Here is an 18426-nt window from a genome sequence, read left to right as displayed (position 1 = left end):
TGCTACTTTTCTTTGATATGCACAAAATGTATAATAAGTTACCTATCAAATTATTCAAACGTATATCAATTATACACTCTAATTCTAGATTAAGTAGGAGGACCTATACATGTGATTTATTGGTGCAAAGTTTGGTACTCCATCTCTCTCATTACCTTTTTGTTTCTCGAGATTTAAATGGTATGAACTTTAATTAAATAAAATGATGTTTTGATATTAATATCACACTGATTTATTTTTTTAAAAGCAATCATCTATGAGTTTTTTGGGTGTGTTCGATATGAAAGTAACATATTTTTCATAAAACAACTTTTTCATATTGGTACTTAAACGAAAAATATATAACAATTTTAGATAAACATTATGATAGTGGATATGACGTAGTTGGGATGAGGGTGAGGAGATAGAACGCAATGAATGTGAAACAAACTATTTAAATAATCTTTACTGGATTTGATCGTATCCGTACCTTAACTTCTAGCTCTGGCTCTCCCTCCCTATAACACAATCTTTTAGTTAAATATCTCTATAACAATCATAGTTAAGATAGAATTTTATTGTTGGGCTTTTTTGCAACATTTTCTTTTAGATTCATTACTCAGAAATTCAAGTGGAATAAACAACTTATATTTGCTACTCCATAAAAAAAAGTCTTTTTACTACTTGACTTTTAACCTTTTCTTTTTTCTCTCTATGTTGAAAAATGAGACTTAAAATCATCTCAAGAATCAAATAAATACCACAAAATTTCAACTTTTTATGTGTGTAATTTTGCAGCTAAAATTTTACAGAACTCCAAATGGGGACTCCAAGTTCAAGAAGTGGTGCAGCAATTGTAATAGGTGTTGTTGTTGGTTGTGTTTTTGCCCTCTTTTTATCCATCCACCACCTAAATCTCATCCTTTGTTTTAATATGATGTTTTGGTAAGTCACTCTACACTAATTTCTCTGTTATTCGATACACTAAGTTCTCGTTATACGTGGAATTTGAGAAAGAGTATGACCATAAGGGTCTATTGTACCTTATTATGTAAGAAACCGTTTTCACAACTCGAAACAAGTTTTTCTTTTGACCATGTTCTTTTCATGTCTTTTAATTATTGTGAGTTATAGTGTTTTTCTCTTTGTTTTTAAATATGTAAATTTATCCTTCGGGATGTCCCGTGTTTTGCCTTTGGGACTTTCAAGTTGGAAATTCCTTGCCAACGAAAGCAAGGGATTTGCCTTCTGGGTTGAGCTAGGTGTGCTCCTATAGCATAGGAGCAGAAGTTTTACCTTGTGCGCATCCAAAGGGTAGCGGCTACAGAACTTTGACTCTCGAAATCTAACTAGTGTCACATAACATAAACTGGGATAGATGTTGGAGGGAGTGTTTATTTTACATCAGATGCTTATTATTATCTCCTTTTTTTGTTGTTGAGGTGGGATATGGGATGCAGAGTTACAATAAGAGACACATTATTGAGTATTGTAGTGAAATTGGTCTAAGTAGAGTGGATTAGATATAGATGATAAGTATAATCGAATCTGAGTCGTTTAGGTTGAGGTCTAGTTGATCGATTGATTCATGCATTGATATGTGATTAGGTGTCGACAGTAAGAGTTGAGGAGATTTTCGTTATGATACTATCTCGAGCAATGGTAAAGTTGTCTTAATATAACCTTATAGGGTTTGGTTTCGAGATATTGAATCAGCCAGTAATGCTTGTATTAGCATTGTACCTTGTTAGGGCGCGGACCTTCCCTGGCTCCTTGTGTGAGCTTGGGATGATTCATCCACCGAGCTATCTTTTTTATTGACGGTGTATGCATTCAGCCCCGTTCTCATTCTCTGAAAGATAGGGCATTTAGGCATTATCTGTATATTGCTACATATTGGCGATAAACGCTCCGTGACTAGTGTGTTTGCTACATGTGACATTTGGTATAACGGCCAAAATGTCGTTTGATCAGTGTTGAAGTCTTCTCTATGTATGTACGTTTTAACTTGTGAGAACTAATTTATAGGTCGAGTCATGGTCGAATGAATCCATGGAGTGGATGAACATGTTGAGATCAGACATTAGGATGTTATCGGAGAAGAATGCAGAGCTGCAGAAGTAAAAGAACTAAAGAAAAGCTTCAGATAGCCGAGCAGGAAAAAGGCCGTGCACAGGAGCAACATGCATTGTTAGGTAGTCAAGAGTACGAGAACTAACCGTCCTGTCCTTCCAGACGAATCAGTGAACCCGAGACTAGCTAAGATATTGACAGAGGTTGCGGTAGGGAAAGAGGTCATTGTTGTACTTGTCTATTCAAATGTGAAATCCATGCTGGAAATGTGGTTAACCAACGTAAAAAGGGTGGGTTATACCAAATTATCTGGTCGTTGCATTGGATGATGACGTTGTAGATCTCTGTAATGAAAACGGGGTCTTTGCTTACAAGAGAGACCCTGATGAGACTGAGAGAGTTCTTGCAGCTTGGCTACAGTGTCCTTTTGATCATCTATACCGCGATTCAGACGTGGAGGTCATGTCCGATGGTCACAACAGCATGACAGCTTATGGATACAACGACGTTTCTGGTGAACCTGATATGGGTTGGGCTCGATACACTCATACAATGAGGATATAGGCTTATAGTTCTGGTTTCTTCTATATCCGTCCAACGATTCCTGCAATTGATCTCTTGGATCGCGTTGCTAACAGGCTCACTCAGGAGCCAAATGCTTTGGACCAGGCTGTTCTCAATGAAGAGTTAGCCTTTCCATCGCACCCCGAGTACATTGGACTCTATGCTTCTAGGAGAGTAATGGATTTCTTCTTGTTCATGAATAGCAAGATCATACGAAAAGATTCGAATTTGAAGAAGTTGAAGTTAGTTGCAGTTCATATAAATTACCATCCAGATGAGCTTTATAGAATGAAAGAAGTTGTTGAATACTATGTTTATAGCAAACAAGATGCTTTGTATGCATTCCCAGATGGATAGCTACTTTTATTTTAAACGAAATGACGGTAGTGTCTGGACCAACATATGTGCACCTGGACTATCCACTCGGTACCTACTACCTTTTCCTTTTCTTGTAATATCAATGTGTTATATCAAGTTTGTCACTTACCTACTCGTGGCGGATGTTAGAACACTAGTCTCATCTTCATCTGAATCTATTACTTTCGATGCACATGTATTGATGTAACCATTTATAAATTTTTTTTTGCAAATGTGCACCTGGATATTCCACTCGGTACCTACTACCTTTTCTTTTTCTTGTAATATCAATGTATTATATCAAGTTTGTCACTTACTTACTCGTGGCGGATGTTAGAACACTAGTATCAACTTCATCTGAATATAATACTTTCGACGCACATGTATTGGTGTAAACATTTGTTAAAAAAAATTGCAAACAATTAAATACTAAAAACTTTAAAGACCTACAAAAGCTCAAATCTTGAATCCGGCTCTGGTTAGTCTAGCAATACAACATAGACCAAAAGCCATCAAAGTCATACCACTAAACTAAACCTTCACTTACTAATGGAAAGAGATTTACTATTACCCAGTAACTTAAAATCGTGAATCTATCTCTGTCTACTTTGCAACAAAAGTAACAGAATCTTCTCGAGAAACCGGAGTCTCGGGATTTACGAAACTAACATCATCACCATTTGAATTTTCACCATTATTGCTATTATTAGTGTCGTGAAGCTTAAAAAACAGGTAAAAATGAGATCCATCTTTTACCCCATAATCAACAAGGGAAATTTCGTCATCATTCAACATGATTGATTCTCCATGTCCCGTATCCAACGTGAGAATCAAACGATTCTCTGGAAGGTTCTCTTGCTTACTGATTTCTTTTTTCAAATTCGCCACAGATTCATCTTTAGCTACTCGAATATGAAATAACGCCCCTGTTAATATTTGTATCACTAAATTCATTTTCTTTTGATTTTCATTTCGAATGAGTGTTTGAGAGATTAAAAATAAAGCATGAAAAAAAAAAAAAGAATCATAGAGATTGCATGGTTTAAGAAGTTTGTTGCATTTGCATTACCTAAAAAATAGGTAGTTGGTTTAATTTGAGTTTAATATATATTTGTGAAAGGCACAAAGTGTTTATTATTTGAGTAAAAATTGAATCAAATTGATAAGTTAAATCAAACTGATAAAATAAATCAATTTTATTGGGGTTTGATTTTATTTGGTTTTATATCTTTTTTTAAAAAAAATTAATTGAACTGATTTGATTTTTTAGATTTTTGTTTGTCCATTTATATACTTGAATATTAATATACTTTTGTAGAGTACAATAAAACATTTCGAATAATGCATCTAGTAATGACATGATAAAGAATATAACACTTTAATTTTTTTTATAACATTTACTTTAAAAAGAAAATGATTCTAATATAATTTTCATAGTCACCACAAAAGTGTGCATAGTGAAATAATGCCCCTTTAATATTTTCATTACTAAATTCATTTTCTTTCATTTTGTTCATGGAAATTATTTTTTAAATAATTATATAAAATTATTTGTCATTTCTAAAGTTTGGAATAAAAATAATTATTATTTTTCATTTATTCTTGAAATAAATCACAACGAACCTAAAAATCTTAGTTAGTTGTTCTTTTTTGTTTATCGTTTTTCTTAATTTCTCTTTGAATGTAATTTATATTTATTTTTTAAAAGAAAACACAATCATGATAAGTTGTATGACGTTGATTATTGAGCCTAATATTGATAATTGTTCTTTGTCATAAAGATTATTGTTGAAAAAGTTTGTTATATTTACACACTAAATGATCTGTTATTATTGGAGAAGTTTGTTATAACTGTTCAAGGTATTAAAAATTGATTCAAATGAAAAATTCAAACTAAATCGGTTGAATATACTAATTTGATTTTTAAAATTTAAAACTAATTTTTATATTGTGATGTTATAATTTATTTTTTGTATTTACCAAAAAAAAAACATTTTTACACGAACATAATTGAAAAATAAATTTGATCATCAAAGTAATAAATTCAAACAATTTTTTGAATTAAAAAAAGACAACAAAAAAACATGTGAAATAGATTGAATTTACCTCTTAACTTTGTGAAAAGACGAAATATTTTATATAAAATTTAAAAATTAAATCTAAAAAAGCTATTGTTTTCACTTTCGACATCCAAAGCAGATATATATGTTTTACTAGTGTAACAATAATGATTTTTATGAGTTACTTTTCTAATGTACTCTAAATCACAAAATTAAAGAGTATGTTGTGTCCATGTCCTATTATTGTTTCATTTGAATTGGTTTAACGAAAAGTTCATCTACATTAATTATTTAAACTCACGTTTTATTTGACAAGTAAATATATACTTTACTAATTGGTATTTATTTGCTAATAAATAATTATTTCTACATGACCTATCTAAAAATATTTCAGGTTATTTCAAGATCACTTTAATAAAGCACAATCAATGTATTTGTGTGTATATCAATTTTATTCCTTATATTTAATATCAATTTCATTTATTCGGTTTATTAGTGCAATATATGGTGTAGTTGTGCATATAGTCACAATTAATTACGATGACTTGAATTTAATTTTCAATAAAAAGAATATTTGATGATTTCTTCATCTATTCAAATTTGATGAATAAAATTATCATATATTTTCATCGTTAAAATATAATAATTGCATAATAAATCTAGTCGAACTCTGTGTAAGCTAGCACATCGGGTAAGTTACCAATTTGATTTTATTAATTTTCACTATATATTATTTATAATTTCTAAATTTTTGTTTGTCACTATATATTTTCCCAATTGATTACAATTTGCTAAAAAAAAGTTAAGGGTCCATCACACAGTTCTTTCTGATTTATCATTGATCTATTTATTTTAGTTTTTGTTCATCATAATATTTGATATTAATATTAGTATACTTTATAGATTAAACACAAATATTTCATAATATTCGATATTAATATTAGTATACTTTATAGATTATACACAAATATTTCACATAATGTATTTGTTAATGACATAACAAAGAATATCACACATTCAAAACATTGTGAAATTGTTTTAAAAGAAAATGTTTCTACTTTAATTTACATATTTATGACAGGTTCTTTGTTCCCTTTTAAGAAAAATATAAAATTAATTTTGATGATAGCAATTTCAGTTATTTTTTAAGTTCATTGAAATTTATATATCTTCTAAAAATAAGTTTAAATCAACATCATAACTAATTTTAAAATTAATTATATTTCCAATTAAGAAATTAGAAGTTTCAAATTTCTTGAATCAATGTGAAGATAAAATTTGCATAAAATATTTCATACATATACAATTTCTAATTTCACAAAACATTTATTAAGATGATTCGAATTCATCCAAATAATGTTTGGTTAATGATCCAAAAGATTCAAAACTAGTAAATTATGTTATCTTTACCTTCTAATTATCTAATATTCTTACTTTTCAATGAATCATTCGATTAATTGTTATCGCACTTTATATCGCCATGATGCCTAGTGAACTGATGATAAAAATTGTAAATTAATATTTTTTTTATTATTACTCTGTATTTTCTTAAATAGAATAAAAGCAGATATCAATTCTACCGCAAAAAAGAGATTAATAAAATAGGAAAATTAAAGCTAACAAAATATTTTAGGTTTCATTGAATTATCACTACAAAATGTATAGAATAGTTTTTTTTCCCCAATAATATTCATGAAATTTTAAAATTCCTAAACAAATGAGAGCTTGTTCTCACTTCTCAATAATAATTTCATTATTTTATTTTTTGAATTTTCTTATATTTTGCTTTTTAAAAAACATATTCAATTTTTTTTTTCTTCATATCTACCCTTTCTTTTAATGAGATTATTAAATACTTGACATTCTTTTAGAAGAATATTTTTTTTAATTAAAAGAATGATAAATTATTTACATGTCTAAAGGAAAAAAAGAATAGAAGATATTTGTACTTATGTATTGTTGTAACGTAGATCTTGTCGATATTTAACCTTTTTATTTTTTATTTTTTTCATTATGTGACTAAACTTTAGGATATATATATATATTACACATATTTTTCTTTTCTTAAGTTAGTGGAAAATAATGAGTAAAAAAATAAAATAACAAAGCTAATCATGAAACTTTTCCCAAAAATAAATTCATAAATCCATTCTTTGCTTTTTTTTAAAAGACTAACTCGGTAATCAATTAAATATCGAAGATCTATTATAAACGATCTCTTTATCTTTTATGATAGGAATAAAATGTGTGTACGTTTTGTCCTCCTCAAACTCAACTTATGATATAACACTATGTATGTATATTATTTTTGTTGTTTGTTGGCTAATCAACCAAATAATCAAGCATGTATTGAAAACGATCTATCTGTCTGTCTTCCAAAGTAGGAATAACGTTTGTGCATACTCTATTCTTTTCAATCTCCAAACCCTTTTGATTATATACACTCGGTATATTGTTATTGTTATTTGTTGAATAATCAACCAAATAGTCAAGAGTCTATCGAAAAACTGTCTCTCTACATTACAAAAGTAGAAATAAATATTCATTACTATATACACTAACACCATACCTTATTCAAAATCTACTTGCGAGATTATACTAAATATATCGTTATTTTTTAATAATCAATCAAAAGAATTTTTTTTTTTTAAAAAAGAAAAAGTTTTGGTAAAGTATAGATAATATTTCAAGTTTTGGTAATTTTGTCTAAATTGAATTGATTTATCATCTTTTCAAAAGGAAACATAAACTTCACTAAATTACAACCATAATAATTTCTTTAACGAGTTATAATCGACTATACTTATAACTATAAAATAAATTATCTATATTCCATTTTTGGTTAAGTTTACATTAATTTTAAGAATACTTAGGTATTTCGAAATAACTTATTATACTATAATAATTAGCCAAAAAAATTTATTTTATTATTTTATTTTGTTTTAATAGTATATAATTCCAAATATGCCTACTTTTCTTTTTTAGTCCTTTTTTTCTTTTGCTCTTGTCATTTCACAAGCTTCAACTTGGCTTGTCCTTTACTCAATTGTAACTTTGCTTTGTCTGATTTAACTTTATTCCAGCTGCAGTAAAAAACCAACAGGAAAAGAATAAGTATAAAAACAAGGTCTCTTTTAAATAAATATATGTTAAATTATCGAAAATGTTTTTCTAAAATGATTATTTTCTATTGAAAGTGATTATCGATAACAGTAATGTGTATACAAACATAATCATTATCTGGCTAGTGGTTAGCTGGGAGTTAGAGAGATTATTTTTGATAGACTCGTAGTTCAAGAAAAAACACAACAAAATTGTTTCGAAAAAGGAATAGCAAAAGTGAGAAAGCCTCGAGAAAATATTTAAAATAGAACAACAAAGTAAATCGAAAGTCAAAAGTATTAAGTAACTAATGTTTTCATTAAACTTAATTATTTTCAGCGTGTAATTTTAAATAATATCATAAAATATATTATTCTCAAACTTCAAAAATAGAAAATGTTTGGTTGTTGGTTATTCATGTATTAATAATTTTGTCTTTTACTTTGCAAAATAAAACATAATTTTATTCGTAACTTAATTATAATTCTAATATATAAATAAGTCACTTCTTAACCAACAATTAAATCAATCAGAAGATGCATAAAAGTCTTCTCGGCCATAAAAGGGATGGTATATAAGGAATAGACATGTTTTGAGTGAAAAAAATAAAAATTTGTGTGAAAAATTTATCTTTAATGTATACTATTCTTCGTCTTGATAGTAAAACACCTATCCACACCATAATAATCATACGGAACTTTGGACATAACTAGCGATCTAATAACCTAACACCCCGCCTCATACTCAATGCCCGACATCTAAAGCATAAAAATTTGATACGAAAGCACCTAACAAGTAATTGGTAAATGATAATTGAGATCAACATCGTTATGATATCATATAAAGAAATGAATTTTGATTTTGACTTGATACCAAAAGCTCGCAATCCAAAATTATATATAAAAACTATCAATTTTTTTCCGTACGATTTGAAACTCTCCAAACATAAGGGGGGAACAAGAAGTCTCAAATTGAACGCAAGTTATGAATTTGGATCTACCAAATGACAAAAATACATAGAATAAATAAAGTTGGGTGAGAAATGATTCTATTATGTATAGGCCTTCTCATCTTTGAAAAAGCCATATATGCACACACAAATTGAGTAAAATACCACTTTAAAAAATATTTCGAAATAATATCATTTTTTACTTAGATTAGATGAAGAACTCAAAAGAAAAAATTTGACCACAATTTTCAAAAGATATTTCAATATATTAATCATGTAATTCATAGTTCTTTTTCTCAAACTATTTAAATACTCGAAGATTCTATCTAATCATTTGATCATGAGTTTTCTCCTTTTTCTATAAAACTGAATTTTCAAAATCATATTTCTATAGAATTTTTGAAAAATTTCTTAACTTGTTTTTACAAAATTTGAAAAAAAAAACATTAGAAAATTATTCACTCTTTCATTTCAGATCGATTATTAAAATTAAATAATTATTTTAATTTTTAATATTCATGATCAAACACAACCTCGAAATCTAATAAATATCCTTTTTCTTTTTAATTTTTTCCCCTCAAATTTTACAGTTTTCGTAACCAAGATAATCTATTCGCCATATAAAATAGAATAGATGAATGAACTATCATGTTTTATATCCATCCACAAGCTTTTCACAAGAAATCGTCTTTATTAGAAAACACTTTATCCCTAGTTTGAGACCTTTTGATGCGAATATAAATTTGACGGGGCTTTAATATAAATATCAAATACTGAATGAGAAAAAAAAATTCTCACATTTAAAAAAAAATAAAAAGATCTGTAAAAAAATGTTTTTTTTTTGTTTGTTACATTAATCAAAACTCATATTAGAAAATTTTAAGGAAAAAAAAAAGTTGAGACAGAGGGAGAGAGACTTGTGTGGGCGTGTGTGTCCCCTTTCCCTTCTGTCAGTTTCTGCTTTAGCTTCAGAAAATCTGTGGTTTCTCCAATTTTTTTTTAACTTGTTAGCAAATTATACTAAACACTTGTTGCTCAAACAACATTTTCTTGAAGTTTAATTTACTGGGGTTTTTATTTTTCTCTTTTTTTATCATTTGTATGTGTTAAAAACACTTGGACAGAGACACAATTAGTCTCATTTCAAGGGTGATCTGTCTTCACAGAAGAATTGTTTGTGTATACATGCTCAAAGAAAGCTAAAAAGCTGCTGTCTTTGCAATCCTTTTTTACTAATGTCTATATGTAAGTCTTTCTTCTTCTTGAATTTTTGTTGTTGTTTCTTGAAAAAGCTTTCCCTTTGTTGTTGTTGTTGTGTGTAAAGATTGGATCTTTTTCACTTAATTCTTGGCTAAAGTTTGTGTTTGTTCAAGAATTGCTTTAAAATTTCAATCTTGCTGCAAGATCTGATAGTATAACTGGTATTTTCACAAGTTTTGATATGCTAATTTAGCCTGATTGCTTTGGTTTCCTTTTTTTCTTTCATTAGGTTTTCCATAAATATGCAAATTGTGTGTTGAATGAGAAATTTTTGGTGGTTTCCTTATGTGTGTATGGGGAAAATAGCATTTTAAGACATGGGTTTTGGATGAAAAGTTTGAAAGAATGAGTTTTTGTTGTAAAACCTTTGAATTTAAGTAGTTGAGTTAGAGAAATAGGTTGTGCTTTGAGGGGTAAAGTAGGAAATGTAATTAGCTTCGACGTGGCGGCGATTACATGTCTTTAGAGAGGTAGTAGTTGGTTTTTGTTGAATTAGTAGTAATTGATTCTGCTTGGCACATCTGGAGCAAAATAGAGTTATGTGTTTCGATGGATGTTGACAATTGCGTAATGATTGATATTTGATTCAATCTGTTTACGTTCCTTGCTTTTGACTTGGACTTCGAATCCTCTACCCCGAGGTGAGGTAAGGATGTTATTTAACTCTTTTTTGTTGGAAATAAGTAGGTAAGAGATGTTGTTATTAGTCTTTTGATGTCCTTTGTGAACGATCATTACTTTTTTGTTTTCGCATTTTCTATTTGACATCTATATTTAGCAGTTTGTTTGGTTTCTTGAATTTATATTCATCTTTTGAACCAGGATTTGTTCGCTATCCAAGAATGGATGTGAGCTTAAGGTTTCTTATAAAATTTACGTAGATCCTAAGCGTAAAGCATGTACATTTATGAGAAATGATTAATTAGGAAGTTAACATATTTTCTATTGGAACCATTAGCGAGATCGTTAGAGCTGAAGAAGAGTCAACTTAGTTTCCTTTTCACAACTGAGTTGAATTTGACTTTATGGTTCAAGGTAGTAATGGTTTGACAAGGGAATACGCAACCGCTATCCTTTGGGTGTGCGCATAGGAAAGTGTTTTCTTATGCGTATCTCTTCGTATTTATTGCTGCTAGATATTCAATTGTGCATATATGTTTCTAAATTAGCAAATTTATCCCTTATATTGGCCGATGAATAGATATTGTATTTATCCCTTGAAATGAACTTTGACTTTTTTTTAAAACTACAAGTAGATTAAAGAAAAAGACAATACTGGATGCACGCGACAGATTATAGTATACATTAGTGGTTCCCCACTCATACATATAGTAGACTTCTCTTTGAAGTTGAAAGAGACAGATATCCTATTTCTATTCTTTTCGTCCCTTTCATCATCTTTCTCCCTTCTGAAGATTCATTCTTATATTCCTTCTAGGAAATTTCCTTGGCATTGATTACCGACATTTTCCCCCTTCTGCCGAACACTTAATCTATTGTTGAACATTTTAAGGTTCGTTGAATACCGACATTTACCCCCTTCGGTCGAGCACTTAATCGATTATTGAAGATTTCAAGGTTGAGAAGTTAGAGTAGGGGCTATTTCACTAGGAAAGCTGCACAAGCAGATTACTCTATATTCTCAAAGGGTCAAACGGGGTATCATGGACCAGCTAACTTGATAAGTGAAATACGCTGTTATCAAAAGAACACTTCTATACCTTACTGCAAAAAGGAAATTGAGTTTCCATATTTCATGATCTAGTGTGAAGTTGGATAGAGAACGTAGTTTGGAAAGCAAGGCATATAATGCGGATGATGATCTCATGTTCATCAAAGTTTTTTTTTTGGAGGGACGGAGTAAAATGTCATCGAGCAAACGGTTTATCGTTTAGATCATCTCTCTGGTTCTTTACCTTCTTATTGAATGTATCAATAAATCTCTCATAAGCCTTATTCAGTTATAGTGCTAATCAACAACGCGTGCTCCATTGGGTTTTGCTGATGATCACGCTTCTTCTCAAGTCTCCCTACATTGTACTCAAAGTTGTTTAGATCAGGAAAGAAATATCACGTCAGTACAATGTCAGTGTAAGGCCAAAACTTTACCTGAATAGTTTAAAATTTTGTTTCCTCGCTATCGGTGCTAAGGCACGTGATATAGCTTAGTACAATAAACCAATTATGGTATAAAATGAGAACTCTAACTTGTAAAATCTGTAGGAAGCTAGTAATCCAATGGTCAACTAGTATGAGTTTTATTAGGTGACGGAAGTCATTTTTTTTGGGCTTGTTTTAGTGAAATGATATGTCTATAGTTGCGGAGATAAAGCACAGGTGTTGTAAAGCATTTCACCGATATTATTACATGCCTAACATTATCTAGTGCAGGATTTTCACATTCAGTAATACGATCATATTGAAATATTGCGATCAAACAGCCATGATATTGATCTTTCTGTGGTTCACTTCCTTATTTTCTCGTTCTCTGTTCGTTCTTTACTTTATTTTATTCTGAGTTTTCATTTTTTTACGAGTTTCATTCTTCGGGTTTCTGGATTCTTAAAGTTCCTGAAGTTTCCTTATGCTGCTTGGTTCATGCAGAGATCAAGAGGCCGGTGGGCCTTGAGTGAACCTTAATTTCAGTAGTGAAAGGAAAATGACCACAAAACCAAAGAAAGGATGGAAATCAATTTCGTCTCTCAATTTGAAGACCAAATCAGCAGCACATTTTTGTTTGCTCCCCAAATCAAAGTCGGATCGATATGGTCCTGGCGACACACCTGTTTATCTCAACGTGTATGACTTGACTCCTATGAACGGCTATGTATATTGGGTTGGCCTTGGTATTTTTCATTCTGGTGTGGAAGGTACAGTCTTGTTAGATTTTCCATCTTACCTTTTTTGTTATTCACGGCTAGTTGTTTGTCGATGTACACATGCGATATCCATTTTTTGATATCGATATGTTGCTTATATATTGCTTTTCCTAGTTCTGTTTGATCTAATATACTGCAGTATGTTTCATTACCCGATGAATTAGTTTGTCTATCTTGACTTTTGTTTTAGCTAATTAGCTGAAGTCTTGCGTTCAGATTCAGAACCGAAACTTGTTGGATATATCCATGTAGAATCCAACCTGTAAATGTGATTTATTTCATTCAAGAACAGATAGACGCATTTAATTAGTATCGATAGGCTAGCTTATAGTGGGAAATCTAATTCAAGTTTGAAGTTAATCGAACATAAGTCAACTTTGCTTTCCGTTCTTCGGTCTTAAACATGTAGACAACAGTCTTATATTTGAGGGATTGGAAAGTTATGGAGTGTGTAACAAATATATTAGTTTTCCACATTTTGGTTATTCCAAATTCGTTCATTTACGGAATATCATACAGAAGTCTTTTCTGCATCTATTTTTTACTTCTATTTTGGTTAATCCCCTTAAGAAAGCCTTATGTGGGACATTCCGACAGGGGAATCCCGAAGAAGTGTTAACGGTTGACCATTGCATGTTATAGTTTTATGAGGAAGTAGGAAGCCATATGTGAAACTTAACGTGGAGATTAGTTGTATTACTATTTGGCGCCTCATATTTTTGTACGTTCGGTGAAACTGACCCATATTTTACAGTTCATGGTGTAGAATATGCATTTGGAGCTCATGACTATTCAAGCAGTGGTGTCTTTGAAGTTGAACCACGACAATGCCCGGGGTTCAAGTTTAGGAAGTCCATATTCATTGGGGTTACAAAGTTGGATCCCTGTCAGGTTAGAGAGTTTATCGAACGTCAAGCTGCTAGCTATAATGGTGACACATATCATTTGATTTCGAAGAACTGCAACCATTTTTGCAACGATACATGCTACAAGCTCACCGGGAAAAAGATTCCAAAGTGGGTAAACCGACTTGCAAAATTAGGTAATCCTCTGTCATTTCACCTCTCTTTAGTTAACAATAACTACAACTAATAGTGCCTACAAGCATCTTTCTCTAGATTTATCTATGGACTCGGTCTCGGAGAACTAACCTCATAAATTAATGTGCTTCATAATGACAATCTGATTATGTTTGGTATGAAGGAGATCATTATATGGAAAATGTTTTTCTATTTTTCTATGTTTGGTTGGTCAAAATATTTCCAAAATCATTTTCTTCTGGAAAACAAGTTTCTTACAAATCATGATCTCTTCGTTGGAATAGGAATACAAGTTCCATAAATGACATTCCACGTTGATTGTCTTCTTCCTACCCCCGATCCCCCATCACGCCTCCTCCACCTGCATAAAAGTTCTGAAAAGGAAAATTTTGTCTAGTTATCTCATGGTGTTTTCGAACTTATTAAGGATTTTGTATGATATGCCTCCGTAGGTTCATCATTCAACTGCATGCTACCCGAGGCTCTAAAAGTTGCCGCGGTGGAACATGACCCTAATGGACCAGAATATGTTACTGAACGAAGAAGGCTAAGAAGTGCTTTTAGCTGTCTTTCTTCAATCTCAACAAGGCAAAGACAGTTATCGACATCTTCGTTATTTCTACAATCACCCTTGAAAGGCTGCTTACCATCATGGGAGTTAAGAAAGTCTAGCAACAGGTCTTTGAAGGAAAGGTAAAAAGATATTAGACACTTTTCAGTGAATTAATCTGCTGGAACAGAAAATGTTATTATGTAACATGACATGATTTCAGTGTATGTAATATGGTTTTTTTTTAGCAAAGTTTGTCAACTTATTAGAAGTGAGTTGTTGTATCAAAGATGCTTTGTGGGGCTAGTATATTTGATAGTGTCTTTTTTTAGCTAGAAGGATGAAAAAAAATTGTGGATTCAAAAAGCATATTGTACATAATGCTTATGCCAATCACAAGGCAAATGTTTATGCATAATCACAATGTGAATTCAAATGTTTTGTACGAAAGGGGTATGACGTAGTGATCAATGAGGTTGATTAAGATTTATGAGGTTTCAGGTTCAAATTTCAGCATAGATAAACATCGTTAGGTAATTTCTTTCTCTTGTTTTGTATTAAGGGGTATGACGTAGTGATCAATGAAGTCGATTAAGATCTATGAGGATTTAGGTTCAAATTTCGGCAGAGATTAACATCATTAGGTAATTTTTTTTCTCTTGTTTTGTATCAAGGGGTATGATATAGTGATCGACGAAGTCGATTATGATCTATGAGGTTTCAGGTTCAAATTTCAGCAGAAAGAAACATCGTTAGGTAATTTTTTTCTCATATGTCCTAGTTGTGTGTTGAGATTTTTCTTTCGAACTAAACCTATCGGATCGGGTTGACCCACCAAATAAGGCTTAGAAGAAAAAATTGTGCCTGGGCCGGGGCGCAAATAATGGGCCTTAGCTGGTCCATGTTTTTTCAGCCCATGAACTTGTTTGAACCAGGCCCATTTAGCCAAACATATATATATACATCCTTGATGATATCCTTTTATCGTTTCAAGTTAAATATCATTTTATCATAGAGGCAGAATAAAATTTACGAGTTAATGAGTTCTGAATCATAAAAAAGATAAATATTAAGATTTAATAAATTATTACATATATTAAGTGAATTCGTTAATACGAATGTACGATGTTAACCAAAATTATTGTGCTCTACTAGACGTATAACTTTATATCTAGTAGATTAATTAGATCATAAAAAATCATAATATATAAAGCCTGAATTTTGGCTTCTCAACTAACTGGTTTAAATATTTTAATAAATGTGCATAGTTAGCTTTTAATACATTGTACCATTGAAATAAATGAAAAAAACAGAAGTTAGGTAAGGTTATTAAATATCATAGGAATTTTATGTGTCAGGACGATAAAAATATATCTAGTATAGTTTTATAAGTTGAGGTTAAATATAATAAGGTATATTATGTGAAAAATCGGATAATAAGGTATATTATGTGAATATTAATTAATATTAAATTAGGAGATCGAACATTGTCTTTTCGACATAAAAAAAAAATGAAAACTCGTAAGATAATTTCCTTAAGACCTATAATTTTAAGGATATCTGTCTGAATTATATAGAAAGACTTTAATAATATTTTTTATTTATGTACCAAACATATATAAGAAGTTTCGTTATTTTTTATATTCGTACCAACCACACCATTAATGCTTAAAACCTAAATATTGAACTCTATATAACTTCAAGTAGAATTATTTTATTTTAAAACCCAAAAAAAAAAATGGAAAATTACAAGATTATGATAATCAAATTCTTGGAAAATCCTTTCCTTATATTTTTCCTTCTACTTTTATCATTAAATTATTCTTATTTCTTAATTCCAAAATTCCCAAAAGGCATTCCAAGAATTATTTTAATTTCACCAATTTTTTACATTTTGTATTTTTTGCCTTGGTGTTTCTCATTTGCATTTCTTAGAGGCATTTTGTCTTTTTTCATTACATGGATTACTTCTTTCAAACTCATTCTCTTTTGTTTCAACAAAGGCCCTCTTTCCCTTTGCAAAAATCCTATTGACTTTATACTCATTTCCATTTTACCACTCAAAATTTCGATTTTCGATGAAAAGTCTGTCAGAAATACATCCGAAAAGTCAATTCATGACGAAAAAATCGTGGATCGAAAATACGAGATTTCTGACAAAACTTCCATCAAAAAGCCAATTTCTGACCTAAAAGATGTTAGTCAGAAATATGAGATTCTCGATATGAGTATTTACAAAAGGTATGAGATGGAGGAGATTTTTAAGCAACCGTATTTAGCTACATCTTTTCGAGATTTCTGGGGAAAGAGATGGAACCGATACTCATCGAAAATGTTGAGATTGACAATATATGATCCAACAAATGAAGCTTTGAAGAATTTGGGTAAAAACACATCAAATTTATTAGCAATTGTGTGTACATTTGTGGTTTCAGCTATAATGCATGAACTAATGTTTTATTATATTACATGTGGTTTATGTTTAAAACCAACATGTGAAGTAATGTGGTTTTTTGTGTTACAAGGAATTTGCATATCTTGTGAAAAGTTTTTTTATGCAAAAAATTGGGTAATTATGGATGCAAGAATTTCAATATTATTAAAACGTATTTTTATTGTTTTTTCATTTTATTTTTTATTAGTTTTACCAGTAGTGAGGGAAGGAAAAAATACATGTGAAGTCACCAAATAATAATTGGGACTTGGTATTGTAATTGTGTTTTATTTCGAAAAGAATTTATGAATGGAATTTTTATTTTATTTTTGTGTCATCTAATAATGTTTTGTTGGATTTTTTTTTAGTATGAACTAAATTGATTATTATAATAACATTAATTACGCTTCATAAGTAATGATAAAATTTGTTTTGTACACTAATAAGTAGTTGTTTTGATCAATTATTTGACTCGTAGATACACGTTTTGAATATGTTGATTATCTTAGTTCTTGATTGTTGGTCAAAGTCAAAATTTTTGTTAAAAATCTTTAAAATTTAATATAAATTTGTATAAAATATGTTTTGACATGTATACTTGGTAAATTTTTTCTATTTTTAAGTAATATACTTTTTCAGTAAAAGATGTTTAAGAAAAAAAAACTATTTTATTTTTAGTGTTTGCTACTTGTATTTGTTAGAGTTTTGCTCTGATTTTCTTATTATATTAGAGTTTTATTTTTTACTTCAAGAAAAGTCAAAGTATTATCATAAAATGCTTGAATATTTCCTGAAAGAAAAAAATATAATATTATTTCATATTTGTTTTACTCAAGAAAAAGTTTGAAACTCTATAAATTGAAGAACTCTCTTCTCATATCGACATAATAACATCCACGATCTGGTCATTTAGAAACTTTTGTTAATTGAGAGATTTTCTCTCTACTAGCTTCATGCTTCATATTAGTTTTTAAATAAGTAGGTCAATTGGTCATATCATTTAATAATATGTGTCAGTCTATCACTGAAATTGTAAGCTTCAGCATAACGTCCTATAATCACTTCGAACCAAACATTACTTTCTAGTGAATGTAGTCATTTTAAGTTGGTGTCCTTAGAGACCTCAAAAATTGGAATGAAACACAACCATTTGGTTGTCCATCTTGCTGGGTTCTGATA

At 30.1% G+C, this 18426-nt stretch overlaps 2 protein-coding genes and 1 pseudogene across 2 annotated transcripts; all 3 read left to right on the top strand.

Moving 5' to 3' along the window:
• The first annotated feature begins 799 nt into the window (after positions 1-799).
• Positions 800-3125, top strand: LOC101259621 (arabinosyltransferase RRA3-like; annotated as a pseudogene).
• A 6862-nt stretch (positions 3126-9987) lies between these two features.
• Positions 9988-15148, top strand: LOC101244066 (PPPDE putative thiol peptidase-like protein). Its single transcript, NM_001317370.1, has 4 exons — positions 9988-10329; positions 12949-13214; positions 13978-14265; positions 14716-15148. The coding sequence occupies exons 2-4, from the start codon at positions 13004-13006 to the stop codon at positions 14958-14960; spliced, it is 744 nt and encodes a 247-aa protein (NP_001304299.1). The 5' UTR covers positions 9988-10329; positions 12949-13003; the 3' UTR covers positions 14961-15148.
• A 1377-nt stretch (positions 15149-16525) lies between these two features.
• Positions 16526-17573, top strand: LOC104645201 (acyl-CoA--sterol O-acyltransferase 1-like). Its single transcript, XM_010316330.3, has one exon. It carries the CDS (start codon positions 16552-16554, stop codon positions 17503-17505), a length of 954 nt encoding a protein of 317 aa, XP_010314632.2. The 5' UTR covers positions 16526-16551; the 3' UTR covers positions 17506-17573.
• Positions 17574-18426: the final 853 nt, after the last annotated feature.

Source organism: Solanum lycopersicum, chromosome 12, assembly GCF_036512215.1.
Source record: "Solanum lycopersicum chromosome 12, SLM_r2.1".
NCBI classification, from domain to species: Eukaryota; Viridiplantae; Streptophyta; class Magnoliopsida; order Solanales; family Solanaceae; genus Solanum; species Solanum lycopersicum.
This window is presented reverse-complemented; position numbering and strand designations above follow the sequence as displayed.

Coding starts and splice junctions, on each gene's coding strand:
- LOC101244066 (NM_001317370.1), top strand. CDS start 13,004: ATGACCACAAAACCAAAGAAAGGATGGAAATCAATTTCGTCTCTCAAT. Junction 13,215..13,977: donor TTTTCATTCTGGTGTGGAAG/GTACAGTCTTGT, acceptor CATATTTTACAG/TTCATGGTGTAGAATATGCA. Junction 14,266..14,715: donor AAACCGACTTGCAAAATTAG/GTAATCCTCTGT, acceptor ATGCCTCCGTAG/GTTCATCATTCAACTGCATG.
- LOC104645201 (XM_010316330.3), top strand. CDS start 16,552: ATGGAAAATTACAAGATTATGATAATCAAATTCTTGGAAAATCCTTTC.